At 35.1% G+C, this 19,717-nt stretch overlaps 1 protein-coding gene across 1 annotated transcript in view; it reads right to left on the bottom strand.

Moving 5' to 3' along the window:
* ANKRD31 (ankyrin repeat domain 31) overlaps positions 1-19,717 on the bottom strand; it is a 173,190-nt gene that overhangs the window by 60,717 nt on the left and 92,756 nt on the right. Inside the window, exons 12-17 of the mRNA XM_037000313.2 lie at positions 15,983-16,127; positions 12,258-12,310; positions 9,795-11,316; positions 9,114-9,275; positions 4,511-4,648; positions 3,506-3,648 (exon numbers count right to left, since the gene is read on the bottom strand). Of these exons, the coding sequence (XP_036856208.2) occupies positions 3,506-3,648; positions 4,511-4,648; positions 9,114-9,275; positions 9,795-11,316; positions 12,258-12,310; positions 15,983-16,127 (2,163 nt within the window). The remainder of the gene's footprint in view (positions 1-3,505; positions 3,649-4,510; positions 4,649-9,113; positions 9,276-9,794; positions 11,317-12,257; positions 12,311-15,982; positions 16,128-19,717) is intronic.

Genomic DNA, 19,717 nt, shown 5'->3' with positions numbered 1-19,717 from the left:
GACCATAAAGGGACAAAACTAGAAATAAATTGTACAAAGAAAGCAAAAAGGCTCACAAACACATGGAGGCTTAACAACATGCTCCTAAATAATCAATCAATCAATGACCAAATTAAAATAGAGATCAACCAATATATGGAGACAAATGACAACAACAACACAAAGCTCCAACTTCTGTGTAATGCAGCAAAAGCAGTTCTAAGAGGAAAGGATATAGCAATCCAGGCCTATTTAAAGAAGGAAGAACAATCCCAAATGAATAGTCTAAAGTCACAATTATCAAAATTGGAAAAAGAGGAACAAATGAGGCCTAAAGTCAGCAGAAGGAGGGACATAATAAAGATCAGAGTAGAAATAAATAAAACTGAGAAGAATAAAGCAATACAAAAAAATCAATGAAACCAAGAGCTGGTTCTTTGAGAAAATAAACAAAATACATAAGCCCCTAGCCAGACTTATTAAGAGATAAAAAGAATCAACACACATCAACAGAATCAGAAATGAGAAAGGAAGAATCACGACAGAACCCACGGAAATACAAAGAATTATTAGAGAATATTATGAAAACCTACATGCTAACAAGCTGGAAAACCTAGAAGAAATGGACAACTTCCTAGAAAAATACAACTTTCCAAGACTGACCCAGGAAGAAACAGATAATCTAAACAGACCAATTACCAGCAATGAAATTGAAGCGGTAATCAAAAAACTACCCAAGAACAAAACCCCTGGGCCAAGGAATTTCATCAGACATACAGAAAAGACCTAATACTCATTCTCCTTAAAGTTTTCTAAAACATAGAAGAGGAGGGAGTACTCCCAAATTCATTCTATGAAGACAGCATCACCCTAATACCAAAACCAGGCAAAGGCCCCACCAAAAAAGAAAATTACAGACCAATATCCCTGATGAACATAGATGCAAAAATACTCAACAAAATATTAGCAAACTGAATTCAAAAATACATCAAGAGGATCATACACCATGACCAAGTGGGATTCATCTCAGGGATGCAAGGATGGTACAACATTCGAAAATCCATCAACATCATCCACCACATCAATAAAAAGAAGGACAAAAACCACATGATCATCTCCATAGATGCTGAAAAAGCATTTGACAAAATTCAACATCCATTCATGATAAAAACTCTCAACAAAATGGGTATAGAGGGTAAGTACCTCAACAAAATAAAGGCCATATATGATAAACCTACAGCCAACATCATACTTAACATTGAGAAACTGAAAGCTTTTCCTCTAAGATCGGGAACAAGACAGGGATGCCCACTCTCCTCACTGTTGTTCAACATAGTACTGGGGGTTCTAGCCACGGCAATTAGACAAAACAAAGAAATACAAGGAATCCAGATTGGTAAAGAAGAAGTCAAACTGTTGCTATTTGCAGATGACATGATATTGTACATAAAAAACCCTAAAGACTCCACTCCAAAACTACTAGAAATAATATCTGAATTTAGCAAAGTTGCAGGATACAAAATTAATACACAGAAGTCTTTGGCTTTCCTATACACTAACAATGAACTAACAGAAAGAGAAATCAGGAAAACAATTCCATTCACAATTGCATCAAAAAGAATAAAATACCTAGGAATAAACCTAACCAAGGAAGTGAAAGACCTATACCCTGAAATCTACAAGATACTCTTAAGAGAAATTAAAGAGGAAACTCATCCCATGCTCTTGGCTAGGAAGAATTAATATTGTGACAATGGCCATCCTGCCCAAAGCAATGTACAGATTCAATACAATCTCTATTAGATTACCAACAGCATTCTTCAATGAACTGGAACAAATAGTTCAAAAATTCATATGGAACCACCAAAGACCCGAATACCCAAAGCAATCCTGAGAAGGAAGAATAAAGTGGAGGGTATCTCGCTTCCCACCTTCAAGCTCTACTACAAAGCCACAGTAATCAAGACAATTTGGTACTGGCACAAGAATAGACCCACAGAGCAGTGGAACAGAATAGAGACTCCAGACATTAACCCAAACATATATGGTCAATTAATGCACAATAAAGGAGCCATGGACATACAATGGGGGAAATGACAGTCTCTTCAACAGTTGGTGTTGGCAAAACTGGACAGCTACATGTAAGAGAATGAAACTGGATCACTGTCTAACCCCATACTCAAAAGTAAATTCATTAATGCATCAACGACCTGAATGTAAGTCATGAAACCATAAAAACCATAAAACTCCTAGAAAAAACATAGGCAAAAAATCTCCTGGACATAATCATGAGCAACTTCTTCATGAACATATCTCTCCAGGAAGGGAAACAAAAGCAAAAATGAACAATGGAACTATATCAAGCTGAAAAGCTTCTGTACAGCAAATGACACCATCAATAGAACAAAAAAGGCATCCTACAGTATGGGAGAATATATTCATCAATGACATATCCCATAAAGAGTTGACATCCAAATATATAAAACCCTCATGCACCTCAACAATCAAAAAATAATCCAATTAAAAAATGGGCAGCAGATATGAACAGACACTTCTCCAAAGAAGAAATTCAGATGACCAACAGACACATTAAAAGATGCTCCACATCACTAATCATCAGAGAAATGCAAATTAAAACCACCATGAGATATCACCTCACCAGTAAGGATGGCCACCATCCAAAAGACAAACAACAACAACAAATGCTGCTGAGGACGTGAAGAAAGAGGAATCCTCCTCCACTGCTTGTGGGAATGCAAAGTAGTTCAACCATTGTGGAAGCAGTATGGAGGTTCCTCAAAAAAGTGAAAATAGAAATACCATTTGACCCAGGAATTTCACTTCTAGGAATTTTCCCTAAGAATGCAGGAGCCCAGTTTCAAAAAGATATATGCACCCCTATGTTTATTGCAGCACTATTTACAATAGCCAAGAAATGGTAGCAACCTAAGTGTCCATCAGTAGATGAATGGATAAAGAAGATGTGGTACATATACACAATGGAATATTTTTCAGCCATAAGAAGAAAACAAATCCTATCATTTGCAACAACATGGATGGAGCTAGAGGGGATTACGCTCAGTGAAATAAGGGAGGTGGAAAAAGACAAATATCAAATGATTTCACTCATATGTGGAGTATAAAAACAAATGAGAAACTGAAGAAACAAAACAGCAGCAGACTCACAGATCCCAAGAATGGACTAACAGTTACCAAAGGAAAAGGGACTGGGGAGGATGAATGGCAAGGGAGGGATAAGGGGGAAAAAGAGGCTTTACGATTAGCAGACATAATGTGTTTGTGTGTGTGTGTGGTGGCATGGATAAGGCTGTACAACACAGAGAAGATAGGTAGTAATTCTATAGCATCTTACTACGCCAATGAACAGTGACTGTAATGGGGTATGGTGGGGACTTGATAATGGCGGGAGTCTAGTAACCATAATGTTGCTCATGTGATTGTGGATTAATGATACCAAAATAAAAAAGACTTTAAAAAAAGGAATGTAATCTGATGTGTATTGTACCTTTAAATGATTGCTGGCAACAGCATCATGTATGGGCAGAATTCCATGTAGATTTTCACAATCAACATTAGCACCAGCTTTTAACAACTCTACAATTATATCATTAGATCCCTCACTGGATGCCTCATGAAGTGGGGTCCAGCCTAAAAAAAGGAAAAAGCAAAATAAGCTGCTGCTTACAAATCAACATTGATGAGTATCTTCATCATTAAGCTTACTTGCACTACTGAAATTAACATCCATATTGATTCAAGTGTATTTACAAGTATTGTACATGAGGTAGTATTGAAAACTATGGCCTTAAAATGCATAGGTTTCATTTCTGAAAACAATCTTACCAAAATATTTGTTGACATAAGTCCCAAACAAAAGACTCACAGAACAAAATATAATGGACCAGAGTAAATACTGTTTATATCAGTTTGTTTCAACGTAGATATTAAAATAGAGTAAGATCATGTCTGATATTCTTTTTTGTGCCTTCACATTGTTACATTTCTCTTTAAAATGACATTTGATTCTTAAAATCAAGTTTTGAGTTTTTCATTCTGGAATTCCTCACACGAGATTCTTTTATGCTTGAGCAAGATGTTAGAAGATCAATTTTAAAATGGAGGTTTAAATAAAATAAGGGACAAAAAATGAACAGTAGAAAGAGAGGGGAAAGGAAAGAAGGGACAGGAAATGGGAAACATTTGGCATTCTCTCCAAAATTCCAGAGAATGGTTTTAAGATCGCCAAGAAAAAGGTCTAAATAAAGCTCCCCTTAACTTCTAATTCTGTATGTTCCCTCTGAATTCTCCCAAATGTATATTAAAAACTGTATCGAAGGAGAAGGTTGTTAAAAATTGGTGGGAACCAAGATAAATCTAACTATTCAACTAAATAACAATATAAAAAAGCCTATTCAAAATTAGCCAGGATCTAAATTAGGGGAAGGTAGATGAAATGTGTATTTCAGTGAGTTCAAATTATAAAGACAATTAAAATTAAAAGAATTCAAACCTGCATTATCTTTTAGATTCACATTTGCTCCAGATTCTATTAGAGCTTTCACCAAAGACAAATTTCCTTTTCTGGCAGCCAAATGAAGCTGGCTTTCCCCTCTGGTGCTCCGCTTATTGATCCCAGCTGTTTTCATTTCTGTAAATTTGCAAGCAAAACTGAGCCTTCTTTTCTGCCAAGTGCTAATTATTATAAAGAAGCTTAGAAAATACACAGCAATTTCCTCAAAATATCCTAAGTATGGTATACTACACAGAAACACACATCAATTAATATTATCTTTGCTGTAACCATTTTAAAATATAACTTCTGAAAATTTATGGAGCATCAAAGCATATTATTTTGAAATCATTTAATAGTTGTTCTATCATAAGTTTGATTAAAACATTTAAACTTGCTTCAGTTCTACACTCATTTCACTCCCAGTAGTCCTTCAACAATGGATACAATTTTTCTTAAAACAAATTGTGATTTTATAAAAATCCTCCTCCTATGTTTCTGATTACAAAAGATGACAAGAACCAAACTATGGCTTATTAGCATTCATAAAAAATGCAGTCTGATATCATTATCCAAAGATTTAAGAAAAATTTTTCCTTGTACCTCCAAGAGACTTAAGTTGGAGCTAAAAACTGAACTGACCATGTTTTTTCCCCCATCTTCTCCCCAAACCACACGAAGGTGATAGACAGTGAAAGATATTTTTAATACCATATAAAAAAAAGAAGAGGAAATAATAGAGGTAAAAACTTCAAAAAATCTGGGGGAATTGGAAAGTCACTGATGGAGAGGAGTTAAATGACTTGGCAGAATGGGAATGATCTTACTCAAATGCCTGCAAAAGGAATCACAGAGGAAGAAAGCCCATCTGAACCCAGGTACTGAGCATTTGGGGGCATCAGGTGCCATGAAAGGCAAGCGTGTGGAATAAGGCTAAAAAGGGGAGATTAGCCAGAAGCATATATATAGAAAAGTTGGGACTCTTAAGTCCTCTTTCCCAGGTCCAAATTGCCTGGCAATCATACCTCTTACCCAAGGTCCCCATCCCCAAGCCAGGAACATGGAGGTTTATTCTCTGTAGAAACTGCATCAGAGAAGCTTCATATGAGGTAGAGGATGAAGGTGATGAAACAAAAGAGTATTCTTTAAACCTAGAGTTCTCAAAGTATAGTCCCAGATTAACAGTATCATTATTACGAGGAAACTTGTTAAAAATGCAAGTTCTCCAACCTACCCCAAGCCTATTCTGGAGGGCAGACTTTAATATGTCACCTAATGATCCTCACCTCCTAGTATTTATGGCCCTGTATAAGCCTCCCTCTCAAATAATTTGCTTCTAATCAATAGCATACCTCAATACTGAAGGTATTCATTTCCTTGATTAGGTTCCAACAGACTGTAACATTTTCTGCCTTGCTAGCATACTCACTTGTAGAGAAAATGAAAATTCTTATGGCCAGGATTCTCAACTGACCCTGGTTGGCTTGCTTACTACACATTTGTGGGCAATACATTACTACTGACTCTATATAAAAGAGTTCTGCCTAGTGCACTGGGCTGCAAGGCTGCAGGAGACTAGAGGCTGCAGTGGAGGCAGCGCCAAGGACAGAGACTGAGAAAGCTATGGGGGCAAAGAGGCCCCGTGGCAGAGACTGGCTTATTGCCTGCAGGCTCACACTGAGTGGATGGGATTCTTGTGCTCAATCTGCCACCGTGGGAATAAAGTTGGGTATAAACCCTTTCACCCCAAGAACATTCCATTGTCATTTTTCAGTCTCACCGAATCAAGAGTGAACTCACCCAGGGCTGAAACTCATTGGCAAGACATTACTCTACCATCTTCACCTTGCATGTTTTGATGAAGCATGGAGCAAGTGTTAGAGCTAATGGAGGACTGATAGAGCTAATGGAGGACTAGACAGAGGATGACCAAAGGTTGGCTACAACCACCCTCAAGGAACTGTATTCTGCCAACAACCACATGAGCTTAAAAGTTGATCCTTCCCTAGTTGAGCCTTCAGATGAGACCCCAATCCTAGCCAACACCTTGACTGTAGCCTGTGAAAAGATCCTGTGCAGAAGACGTGGCTAAGTCATGCCCAATTCCTGACTTACAGAAATTATGAGATAATAAATGTGCATTGTATTAAACTCTTAAGTTTCTAGTAATTTGTTATAGAATAGATAACTAATACACCTACTGAATCAGACTTTCTGAGGAAAGAACCAAGCAAGCTGTGTTTTAACAAGCTTTCCAGATGACTCTGATGCAAACTAAGATTTAAGGACCACCACCTTAAACTATGGGATCCTTACCTTGCTCTGTTTCTTAAATGGCAGCAACCATTATAATAACAAAATTTCAGGGCAAGAGATGAAAAGGTTAAAAGATTACTTTTTCTTTGGTTATATGGATCACAGGGTCGACTGTCAGCCTCACATCTACACTCCACTGACATCCAGACAAAAGCATACTGCTTTTTAGCAATTTGCACTAAAAAATTCTTTACTTGAAGAATAAAGTCATATTTTATATGTATGTATATAATACACAATTCATGTTATATATAAATATAGAGAATATATTTTAAAATTACAAAATATCTAAAATAGTGGGACTGCCAATTTTGAATTTAAAAATCTCTCCCAATAACTATTACTGCTTATGATATCAATTCTCTCACCTTGTTCCTGGTGTGTTTGGAGCAAAGGAGGTAGGCATATGAGAAATATTTTTGGGCAAAACTAAAAAATTCCACAATGTTATTACCATCATAGATTTCTACAGCATTTAATAGCAAAATCTGGCAGAAACTGGAAAGGAAACAGTACTCACACTAAATTCACACAAAATTTCTTCATAGAATCCATTGTGTTAGTGTTGATTTCTTAGTAGCATTATATTTCATTACTAAATTAAGTATGAAAAAATATATTTATTTATTAATAGGTAAGAAATACTCAGCTTTCAGTTCCTTTGTGTGTAACCTGTTTTTTCCTCTCTGGAAGCTCTTAGGATCTTCTCTTTATCCCTGTTCTGAAATTTCACAGTGAGATGCCCTTTTTTCTCTCCTTATTTCATTGTTTTCTTTTTTTGTTCTATATAGAAAACTTGTAAAGCTTTAATTTTCTAACCCTGCTATAGATACCTATCTTTTTAAAAAATATTATACTCTTAACTTCTAAGAGCTTTGTGTTGTTCTCCATTCCTTCATTTCTATATTTTTTTTTCCTTTAACTTTTAGATATTTCCCAATTCTTGCATTGTTACTGTTTCTTCTGGGTTCCTCCCATCTGTTTAAATTAGTTTAATGTCTCTTTTATACTGGGGTTTTCCACAACTACTTGTTGATGTTGACTCTGTTCATATTTAAGTGAGAAACTAAAATGCTGATTGAAATCTGTGGAGGGTAAGAGGAGTGGAGCAGAGCTCAAGGCCTAACTCCCTGGTGGGTGGTCAAGAGGTAAGTTGGCCTTTGTTAGTATTTGGAATTCTTGCCACTGAGATAGTTCAATTTATTTATTAGTTCAGTCAAACAAATACCTATTCAGGTACTGATCTGAAAAAACACAGGTGAAAAGACACTGTCTCTACTTCAAGTGGCTAAGAGTCTAGTAGAATGACAGATACGTAAAAAATTACATTAAAATATGATTTAGTGCTGCTAGGGAAATGTATTAGTTTCTTGTAGCAACTGTAACAAATTTCCACAAATTGTGTGGCTCCACACAACAAATGTTTATTATCTCAGTTCTGGAGACCAGAAGTCCAAAACAAAGGGGTCTGCTCCTTCTGGAAGTTCTGAGGGAGAAGCCTTCCTTGTCTCTTCCAATTTCTGATGGAGAGAAGCAATCCTTGGTATCCTTGGCTTTTGAACACATTATTCCTCAGTCTCCACCTTCACATCATCTTCTCCTGTGTGTTTCAAATATCCCTCTGTTTTTCTTTTATAAGGAAACTTATAAATCATAAATTACAGAGATCAGAAAAGGACATATGTTTTTTTGGGGGGGCCATCAGTCAACCCATTATAGGAGTTATATATAAGTAGGGCTTCATGAGAAGGACAATGGGAGAAGGGTCACAGAGAATGCCTAATCCAGTGTCCTTCCTACTTCTTACTAGACAGTAGATAGATCAACATTTCAGTGCTTAATATTTAACCTGAAGTGGCCTATCATATAACCAGTTCCAAGAATTATTAAAAGACAGTTAGCTTGTCCATATTGCCAAACACACAGTGCATTCACCTGACACAGAGAAACTGGTGGGTATGCTTCTTTAAATGGGTACAGTGGAGTGTCTAAAGGATCTGACACAGTTCACATGTACTGCCCCCATTCAATATTCTGTTTAACCTCCTCTAACATAACAAATGAGAAGTCACAGGCAGCAATATGACTAGAAAAAATCTGAAGACTAATAGACTCTCAACTAGTACCTTAAAACCATCTGACAAATATAGCTGAAATAATCTTACAATTTAGTGAATGATTAAAAAAAATAAACAGTAAATTTAAAGGTTAGAAATTCCCTGTAGTAGAGTGGATTGCTGGGCTTGATCATGTGAACTTTTACCTATACAAGTATAGGAATACAAACCTTGGTTGCAGGTAGTTTTCAAGAAATTCTGTCCTTTTCTGAAATTCTGAACTTTATTGTGTTCTTGGATATTAGTATGCACATGAATTTCTGAATCTTTTTTCTCTTCATAATTTCGTATAGCGCTTTCATCTCGATTGATATTATAAATTAATTCCTCAACTGAAAAATAAACATTTTGCTTTATCAGTATTGCAGTTCTCCAGAGTCTAGTCATGTAACTGTAGAAGTCTAGTTGTGTAAGCATTCCAAGTTTCTGTTTCTAGCTGGATTTTTTTATTTAAGGTAATTGAAACTTTTAAGAATGTTTTTACGTAACATATATAAAGTTACAATATAAAGTTACAATTCTGATGGGAATACAGTGAATCACTGAAATCAACTGAACTAACAATTTCCTGCTATGAAAATGTTGTTAGGATTCCTGGTACTATGTAAGTGCTATATTAAAAAGAAATATAAAAATAGAAATACTGTTCAGTAATTTCTGTCAAAATCAATTTAGCAATGATCTTTGATAATAGTGGTTTGACTTTCAAAGTAAACACTATTATTTAAGTAATTAATAGTATCCCCAAATTACAGCCTAATAATGTGTCCTCATTCTTGTCAGTTTGGGCATAGGCTGAGTGGAATTCAGTTGGAAATTTCTATAAACTAGGTAAATCTATAGGAATATACCTGGTTTGTGAGAAATTTCTTTCTCTCCTCCTTGACTAAGTTGTGAGATGCTGGTCAGTTCTTCATTCATATTGTCAGTGGAATGGAAATTTGGATCATGTATGATTTTACTCTCTGGAAGGTCTTGATTCCTTTTTTCAACTTCATTTGTTTTTATTACTTGAGAATGAACAACTGTGGATAAAGGCCCACTTGAAGAACTTTGTTTTTGACTTTTGTCAGTGTAATTCCTTTCAGTGTCTTTTCCTTTACTCACCTTTTCCACTATATGTGTCTCTGTTTGATTCATTAAAGAGGCTGCTGCTCTGGGGCTATAATCTTGAGGCCTTATGAATAGCTCCACATGACCAGTCAACTTTGAAATTTCATGTGTTGAAAGTGTTCTTGTACAAGCCAGGGAAGTATGCTCAGGATTACCAAGTGAGTGATCGAAAGAAGTTCCACATATGCATTGCTCATAATTTGCAATGTGTTGTTCAGGAGAAACTACTGTATTAGTTAAGTCAGAAAAAGTAACTGCTTCCTGTTGTGGAAGTATGGTTAGACTGCCTGTCTTTAACTCATTTTCCTGTAAAAGATGGCCTTTAGAAGGTAAAAATTGTTGAAAATCCATTTCTTCTCTATTTGTTATCTCTTTATAATTACAGTGATTTTTGCAACTTGTAGAACACATCACTTTTTTAGATGTTACAGTGTTCTCAGAGGCAAAGCATTCACCATCATTATGAAAATTTTCCTTTATAAAGGATAGGAAAGAATTTTTCCGCTTATTAAGGTTCTCATCTTTTTTACCCGAGTTATCATTTTCATGAGATTTATAAAGGCTAATGTTCTGCTCTTGGTAAATGTAAGGCTGCTGATCCACAGTAACAAGTGGAAAGTCGATTTCTTGATGTAATGAAAGTCCTGAGAAAGGGCCAGCTTCCGTTTGGTCAATGGATTCTAATTCTACGAATTCTATTTCCTGACTATCTGATAAATCCAGGCTCTGGATATGTGTGTCTTTGGGAATTGAGTAAGCCTTGATAGTGTCACCTAATTCATTTTTCAAGCTTGACAGAGCTGGGCTGAAAGGTTCACATGATTTTTCTGGAAGGTCATCAAGGGTTTGAAGAATGTGTTGCTGACGAGTAACCATTCTGTTTATTTTTCTGTTAGAAGAGACAGCTATTGTCTTTCTTGGATTGCTTTCTTGGACTGTATCATCTATTTGAGTCCTCTTATGTTGTGTGTTTCTTCTTCCTTTATCTTTAGACACATTTGTGCTAAGATCTTTGACATTATGGAGATTATTCTTTCTGAGTTCTTTAGAGCATATTTGGTTAGGAATTGATTGCTTATGCTTGGATATACCAAAGTCTATGTTTTTGGGATCTTTTTGGTAATGTTCATATACATCTTCTTTATTTATAAACAAACCCTCTTTGCTTCCTTCAGCAACTTTTATATATTCTGGCTTCTGTCTATTGAAATTTTCCTCACAAACAAACCCAATACAACTTCTAGAAGTGAATTTTTGTTTCTATAAAAACAGAACATAAGGTTAGATTTAATTTTCAGTTGTAGTTCTACACTCAGTTCATTCTAGATTGTTGGTTAAACAAAATGCTATTCCATTCAATTTTCTAATTCGATCTAACCTCATGGCTTAGATAGATATATAACAGGAATATATACAACCTGATATTGCAGAAAAGTAGACTAATAGAAGAAAGGAAAATATAATGGATTCAGACCCAGTTGTGAACTAATCTTTATTTTCTACCATACATTTTCATTTCTTTTTGCCACTACTTAGCACTATTATCCTATGAAATATAAAAAATTAATATTAATCTACTTAATTTTTGTAGGCTTTAAAAATAACTAAACAAGAATGTTTAGACACTCTCCTCTCTTAACTGTTATACAGAACTAGAATTAAGGGAGTTTCTTCCTATGGTATCTGTGAGAGACCATAAGTAGGCAAATGGAAGAAGGTATTTAACAAGATGACAGATATGCTGCCAAACTGGTCTCTATGGAATGTTTATTGTGGGCTGCTAAAATTAAAACAGAAACTATATCCTCTCACTCACTGTAACCCAAGCACAAGATGAAAAGTAACTGCCCACCAAGTAAACTTTGAAGGCATGGTATCAACACCTTTGACCTGTACTATGCTTAGGTCAAAGTAAATTTGACGTGGTTGATAAATCTTATGGCTTCTTGAAGAGGAGGAAAAAGGAAAAGTCTACTGATACATCCGTACGACCAGATATGGTACATTTACTCAATTGCTTCCCAAACTAACGGCCCAGAACCATCCGATTCTCATTAATTATTACAAAGTTTCTTAAAAACAAAGGTGAAGTCACCATTCCTGATGAATGCTTCAGCCGTTTTTCTTTCCCCTCTGATGATCTATAAAATAACAAGCAAGTGCACTGTATAAAGAATGTTTATTGCTAAGCAGAGATGTACCTTATGCTGGTGTGCATCCTTTATTTCTAATGGGTCAGTGCTATACTTTTGAGCTGTAAACAAAAAGAGAAAAATCAATGAAAACAGCCTCCAGTGATCAGACTCTAGACTTTCAAAACCCACAAGTCCTCTGTCATGAGAAAACCAAATGGAATAAATGAAAGTATGTGAGCATTTTTCTATTAAAATTGGAACATATAATGTTTCTATAGAATTTATAATTTCTGTATTTATTAGAAACCAAATACTACCTTGAAAGAGCTGAAAACATTTCTGTAGGAAAAGCAAGAGACCCAACAAAATAATGCCGATGATGGACAGAACTCAGTACTTGTATATTCTCCATTGATTCAGATGTGCAACTATGTACAAGGCAAAAAATTCTTTCACAACTAACTGGATTAAAATCGTTTCCTAATATGTCTGCTTAATAAGGTTCTAGTTTGAGAGCTTCATATTCTTAAAAGTGAAACATATAAGCATGGAAAAGGCCAATCTTAAGAATGCATAAGAAAAAAAAGATGGTTTGAAAAAAATGTGTCTAGGTTGATAATAAAATTAGTGTCTCTTTCAGTTTCTTCTTTAAATACTGAAGGCAGAATTACAGTTGCCTATATATGCCTTTGGCCACAAAAAGTAAAAACCTAGAAACAGTGCCTTGAATACAGAAGATTTTATAGAGAAAAGAACAAATGAACATCTTAGATGTGATATGTAAAGAATACAAATTTTCTTATCAATATGTTATGAGCTAGAAGTGTAAAAATATTTTAACAAGGATATAACTGGGAAAAAAGCAATTTAATTTATTTCTTGGGAATAATTTTCATGATAGCAATCAAATTACAATGTACAGAATGAGGCCTGGTATTCACTCATTCAACTCATTCAGTTGAGGGTGGGCACACAGAATGTTCCTCAAGCAAGTAAAATAGAATGTTCTTCATGCAAGTATAGTCTCTGGAGTCTGTTCCTGAGTTTCTATCTTGACTCATGGGTAAGCTTCTTAATGTCTCTGCCTCAACTCCATAAAATGAAGGTAGGAATAGTCCCTATCTTATAGAATTGTGAAGATTAAATGAGATAACGCATGTAAAGAGTTTAGAGGAATTCCTGGCACATAGAAGTACTCCATTATTAATTTTTAAAATTATTTTTCAAGAACAGAAAGGACTCTGTACCTTCTTCTAACTTTGCTTCTGAAATAAAAGAGGAGAAAAATATTTTCCAGGAACCACCCCATCAATCATGGTTCCTAAGAATTTGGAAGCAAGAAAGGGGCTTTTATTTCCTCTCGGTTTTAAGAATCTACATGCTCTTGCATAACCAACTTAAAAAAGACTACACAAATACAAATTCTGAGGGGTAAACTTTGGTGATGTAGCTGTATTTTTTTCACTGTTGCTTTGAGCTTTTGTCATGTGCCGGGTACTATACTCAGGTATTTTACATACATTAACTCCAATCCTCACAATAATAATTCCAGAGATATATAAGTAGAGGAGTAGGTATTATAAGCCCAATTTACAGGTGAGAAAAGTAGGGATGTTAATTTACACAAGGCTATAAAGTTAATAAGAATGAACCCTTGTCCTATTCCAAAGCAGATGTATTTTACTCTTAATACAAAAAAGCAGCAAATCTCTATTGCACAAGGAAGATTCTTTATCCATCACTCACACAGTTAAAAGATCTTCAACTGGAATTTAAAAATGAATACTCTGGATAAGTATACAGATAACTTTACTTAAGCAAACCAATTTTGCACTTATATTGGTAAGTAGACTGGCAATTAATAACAGACTTTGAAAGTTCAAACTTCAGAAATATTCAAACCATCATACTAATGAAGAGTGATAATACAGCTCAGCTTGGTAAATTCCCTCACAAAGGAAGAGTGGGAGCTAAGTCCTAAAAAGAGAGGTTTGGGATTCTTTCCATAAATGTAATTTCCTTGAGTAGGTATAGGTCAGAAGTGGGCACCAGTAAACAGGAGTTCTGGATTTAGAATGCTTGGAGAACACATTCTCAGAAGAACAAAACAATGCATGCTATCATAAAATAGAGAATCAATTATCAAGGCAAAAATTTAAAAATATAAATACTTTTGCTTCCAACTGAATATTTGCAATTTTTCATACAGCTTGAAATGTAAGTATGAATGTAATAATCTATCTCAATGTGCATCTATAGACCTGATGCAGTCTGTTCCACTTACTTTCTGCTGAAATGGGCTACAGGGGAAGAAATATTTTGCTATATAGAAGCATTTAATTGCCTCTTGGTGGCCTTTAATTACCAATTAATTTGTCTCTTTATTATAAAGTAGGATGTTTTGATCCAAGTCTTAGTCAATGGCATTCAAACAATTATCTCTTGGGGAAATTTTTATTAAAATAAAGTTTAATAAAGTGAATGAATATGTATCTCTTTAATGGAAAGGATTTTTTTTTGTTTCAAAGGACTGACACACTACTTATTCAACAACTATTTGTTGAAGCCCTTCTATGTACATGGCACTTTAGTATTCATCACTAGAGAAAACAAAAATCCTTTGCTTCATGGAGCTTAGATTCTGGAGGAGAAGATAAAAATTTAAAAATAAGTTGCCCAGTGTGTTAGAAAGTGTTAAGTGCTATGGGAAGGGACAAATAGAGTAAAGTAAGAGAGACTGCAGTGAGTATGGCGGTTCTAAAAAACTGTTCATAAAATTTTTGACATTCTTCCTTTCAAGAGGTAGGGCTTAATGCTGCTCCCCTTGGGCTTAAGTATGGCCCAAACTTAGTGACTCATTTATAACAAAAAGAGTATGGCAAAGTGATGGTGATTAGGTTATTAAAAGTCTGTCTTGTTTTTGTCTTGGGTACAGTGTCTCACTCAGATCACTTGCTCTGAGTCAGCTGCCAGGTTGTCAGCAGCCCTAAGGAAAGACTCATGTGGCAAGTAACTGAAGCCTCCAGTTGACTACCAGTGGGAACTTAGGCCTGCCAGTAACCATGTAAGTGAGCTTGAAAGTGGGTTTTCCTGCCCTAGGTGAGCCTTAAGATGACTACAGACCTTGCTGAGAGCTACAGCCTGTGAGAGACTCTGATCCAAAACTACTCAGCTAAACTGCTCCCAGATTTCTAACCCTCAGAAACTGTAAGAGATAATAAACGTTTGTTGTTTTAAGTTGTGAAAGTTTTGGGGTACCTGTTACATAGTAATAGATAACTAATAAAGGTGAGAAGAATTAAATAGGGTGGTATAGGCCTCACTGAGAAGATACCTGAACTAAGACTTGAAGGAGGTGAGGGAAGCATATCTGAGTAACAGCAAGGAGGCCAGCAGGACTGAAGCTGAGTGACAGAGGTAGAGAGTGGTAGAAGAGATTAACTGATAGGGTGGCCAGATAATACAGGGGCTTGTAGGGCATTTCTGCTGGAGTAAATGGAGAGTCACTGTAGGGTTTTGAGCAGCGGAATGCTGTGCTCTCAAGAAAAATCTAACTGATATATTAAGGAGCATATAAAGAATGTGCCATGTATTTAACTTATTCTTACATAATCTTTTTACTGATAACTGAAAATCAAGCTCTTTTGTAGTTCAATTTAACAATGTAATTGATGAAAAGGCAGAGGTATAGCCATAAAGAATGAGGAAAATAATTTCCATAAATCTAAATTCAATTTCTATAACTCTCTACTGACATGATGAATAGCTATAACAGGACAGTTTAATCTTACCTGATATAAGATGTTTTTGATGTTTAGGAACATATCTCTCAAGGAGACGCTTCATACGTGAATCTTTGGCTTCATCCAAAGCACACTTTCCATAGTCACTTGTAAATAATGGATCGGCTCCATTCAAAAGAAGTAACTCTGCCACCTAGAGGGAGATTGTTCATGTGAAGGAGCCCAGACAAAACATGTGTTACTGGAAATGTGTGCTAGCATACAACTCTAAACACCATCAACAATACAAAGTTTGGGGTTTATCTATAACATCTTTTCCCAATAAAAAATTTATGTAGTTTCTACTGAACTGTAATTTGTTGAAATACATATTCCTTCCATTACCAAAAAAAAAAAAAAAAAGAGGGAGAGAAGGAAGGAGGGAAGAACTGAAGTAGGAAGGAAGAAAAGATCAGAAATGTTTGTAGTTTAGCTGTTGGTGAAGTGGACCTAGCAGATAGAACAAGAATTTAGACTGGGTTCTGTAGGAGTAAACGGAAGTTTATCAGGTTCCAGGAAATAGTTACGTCTTCCATTTGTACCTATGTTGCTGTTCTTGCTCCCCAGAGTCTCATGAAGAAACTGGTCAGCTCTTAATCTGTTACTACTCCTCAGGTAGCCTCCTCTATGAAGATCTCCCTGACCTCCTTACCCACTGCTGCCCTAGAGAAAAATAACCCCCTTCTTCATTCATGTACCTACTTTATCATAGTGCCTAATATACTGTGTATTATGCTTTTTCTTATATATCTCTCTGTCCTGTACTCAAATTATAATGAATAAAGTTCAAAATACAAAAAACTCAGAAAAGTATACAATAAAAGTAATTTGTACTCCTCCCTGTCCTCCAGTCATATAACAGTTTTTTCCTAAGTCAGCCCTCATTCTAGTTTCTTCTGAATTTTTAGTTAGTCTAGTCCAGTAGGTATATATGTACATATACATACATATGCATACATATGCTTTCTTACACAAGTGATTATATACTAGACACATTCTGCTGTATCTTGACTTCTTTCCCACTACCTCTCCAACAGATCTTGGAGATTGTTCCATATCAGCATAGACTGAACTTCTTCATTCTTTTTAGTAGTCGAGTAACAGACTACTATTGAATGTACTATACGACTAGACTATATAATTTACTTAACCAGTACCCTATTGATAGATGTTTAAGTTGCTTCCTAGTTTTTGCTACAGATAGATGTTTTAATCATCTTTATATTCCCAGTGCCTATCCCTGTATCTGGCACAGAGTATAAGTATTCAATAAATGTATTTAATAAAAGAAAGACTACAGATAAAGAGGATGTGGGGAGTAGGCTTTAAATAACATTATATTAAAAGAAACCCAAATTTCCATGTTAATATTAGAATGAGAGAAAGGATCTGAATTCCTATATATCATATGTATCTAAAAATTAAAGATATATACATTTTGCTTCGTATAATAAAGCATTCTACAATGTTGTCCATGTGAAACCTTCATAAGATTGTGTATCAGTGATACTTTAATTTAAAAATAAATAAAATAAAGCATTCTAGGAGAGGAAAATATAACACCACACAGGAAGAATATGAGCCAAATCCTTTAAAAATTATTAAGACTCAGCAGGCTGATTATTCTACTTTTTGAACTACTTTATTACAGGAATTTAATGTCAAATAGAGGAATTGAAACTAAAAGTAGATATAATTAAATATATAATTCATATACACGCCATGTACAAGAATATTAAGAATTTACGCCTTGATCTTCATGTTTTGTTCAGCAAAGAAAATGCAGAGTACACTGCTTTCTTTCAGAGTAGTTTTATAAAGGCTTGCCAAAAGTTCCATGTTGTTTATCTCTGGAGGTTTTGTACCAAATGATAATCCAGGCAGTATGAAGGTGACTCGGGATCTAGGAGCATGAGAAAGAGAACTGAAGGAAGGGAAAAGGTGGGAACTAGAGCCTCACTTTTCTGGAAATCTGGGTTGGTAGCCCCAAGCAAGTGGATACGTTGCTTGGGCAGTATTTTAGATGATGGATAGTCTGCTTCACCAAATATCCACATTTACTAATTCCCTCTGTAACCTGTTGTTTTGATATTCCCTCTGTAACCTGATATTATGAACTGAAGTCTATTTATAAATCCTCTAACTCTCTTCTCATCAGAAGGCAGTAAATAACTTTCATTGAGTTTTTCCCCCTATTGTAAACCTACATTTAGGTTCTGAATTAGTTCTTTGTTGCAACCTAATAAATTACCTCAAAACTTGGTGGCTTAAAACAATAATAAGTATTTATAATCCCATAGTTACTGTGGGTCAGGAATTTGAAAACAGCTAAGTGGGCAGTTCTATCTCACTGTCTCTTATGAGGTCCACGTCAAGAAGTTAACTGGAGATACAAACATTTAAAAGCTTGACTGGAGCTGGAGGATCTGCTTTCAAGATGGCTCACTCACACTCCTGTGAGCAGGAGGCTTTAGTTCACTCTGTGTGGACCTCTCCACAGAGCTGCCTGAGTGTCTGTATATGACATATGGCTTCTACTTAAAGCTTGTCCATGATTAACTTTTAATCAAACTATTGCATCAAGTGTTTTCTCCCCTTTAGAATCAGCTAACTACCTTGGAGCCAGTAAGACAGAGAATAAAATTCTTTCAAGTACTTTAAAAGATAGTATTTTGATTATACACCCCTAATGGGATATAAACAAAAGAACCACACACACACAAAACATCGTTAGTTTCACTGTTAATAATAATATTGTTAATGTTAATAATACTAATATTGCTAGTAGTAATATAAGTATATTGTACAAGTAATAAGTTAAATTAATATATTAAGAAACAAGTGTTTAGCATAACAGAAAAAGATACAAGTACAAAATGAAAATTAACTATAAAGTTATTAAGTTTGAAACAAATGTCAATATGAACTTGCAATTTGTTTTTCTTTCTAAAAGTATGTATTTCACTAAAAGAAATGACATCCAATAACAATACCCACTGTGGTATTTACATAGATTTTCCATGAAAACATTCATTTACAGAAAATATGAGATGAAACCACAAAAATAAAGTCCGCCAATTCCAGAATTTAGAAAGCCTATAGAACAAATGATCCACATTCTAGAAGACATTAAAATAACCCAAAAATATAGAGAGGTCTATTATAGTTCAAAACATAAGAGACATACAAACACATGCAATATATGGACCTTGATGGATCCTGACTCAAACAAAAATTTGCTATAAAAATACATTTTTTAGATAACCTGGGAAATTTGAATATTGACTGGGTATTAAATGGTATAAAATTGTTTATTTTTATTAGGTGAGATGATATTATGGGTATGAAAAAAGTGTTCTTGTCTGTTAGACATACAGGCTCAAGAATGTACGTGTAAAATGGTATGATGTCTGGGATTTGTTAAAAACATTCTCAACAACAACAAAACCCAGTCTGTGTGGTTCAGCTTATAGAGGTGGTTTGACTTTTTATAGTGTAATAGGATATATAATCAAATTTCATAAGAGAGATTATTCCAGACATGTGGAATGAATAATCACTATGTCTGAGGGATATTTTTCAATATATGTGAATTCTAACAACATTGTTAACCAACATCCAATTCAACATCTCATACACTCATACACCACAGGACACTTCATCAAATAAAAGCTATTAAAATGGTGGTAGGTTACATCAATTTGTCATGCTATTTCCTTCACCTAAATAAAGCAAGCCTAATAA

This window comes from Manis javanica, chromosome 1, assembly GCF_040802235.1.
Source record: "Manis javanica isolate MJ-LG chromosome 1, MJ_LKY, whole genome shotgun sequence".
NCBI classification, from domain to species: domain Eukaryota; kingdom Metazoa; phylum Chordata; class Mammalia; order Pholidota; family Manidae; genus Manis; species Manis javanica.
The sequence above is the reverse complement of the archived record's forward strand: the minus strand, read 5'-3'. Positions and strand labels throughout refer to the sequence as shown.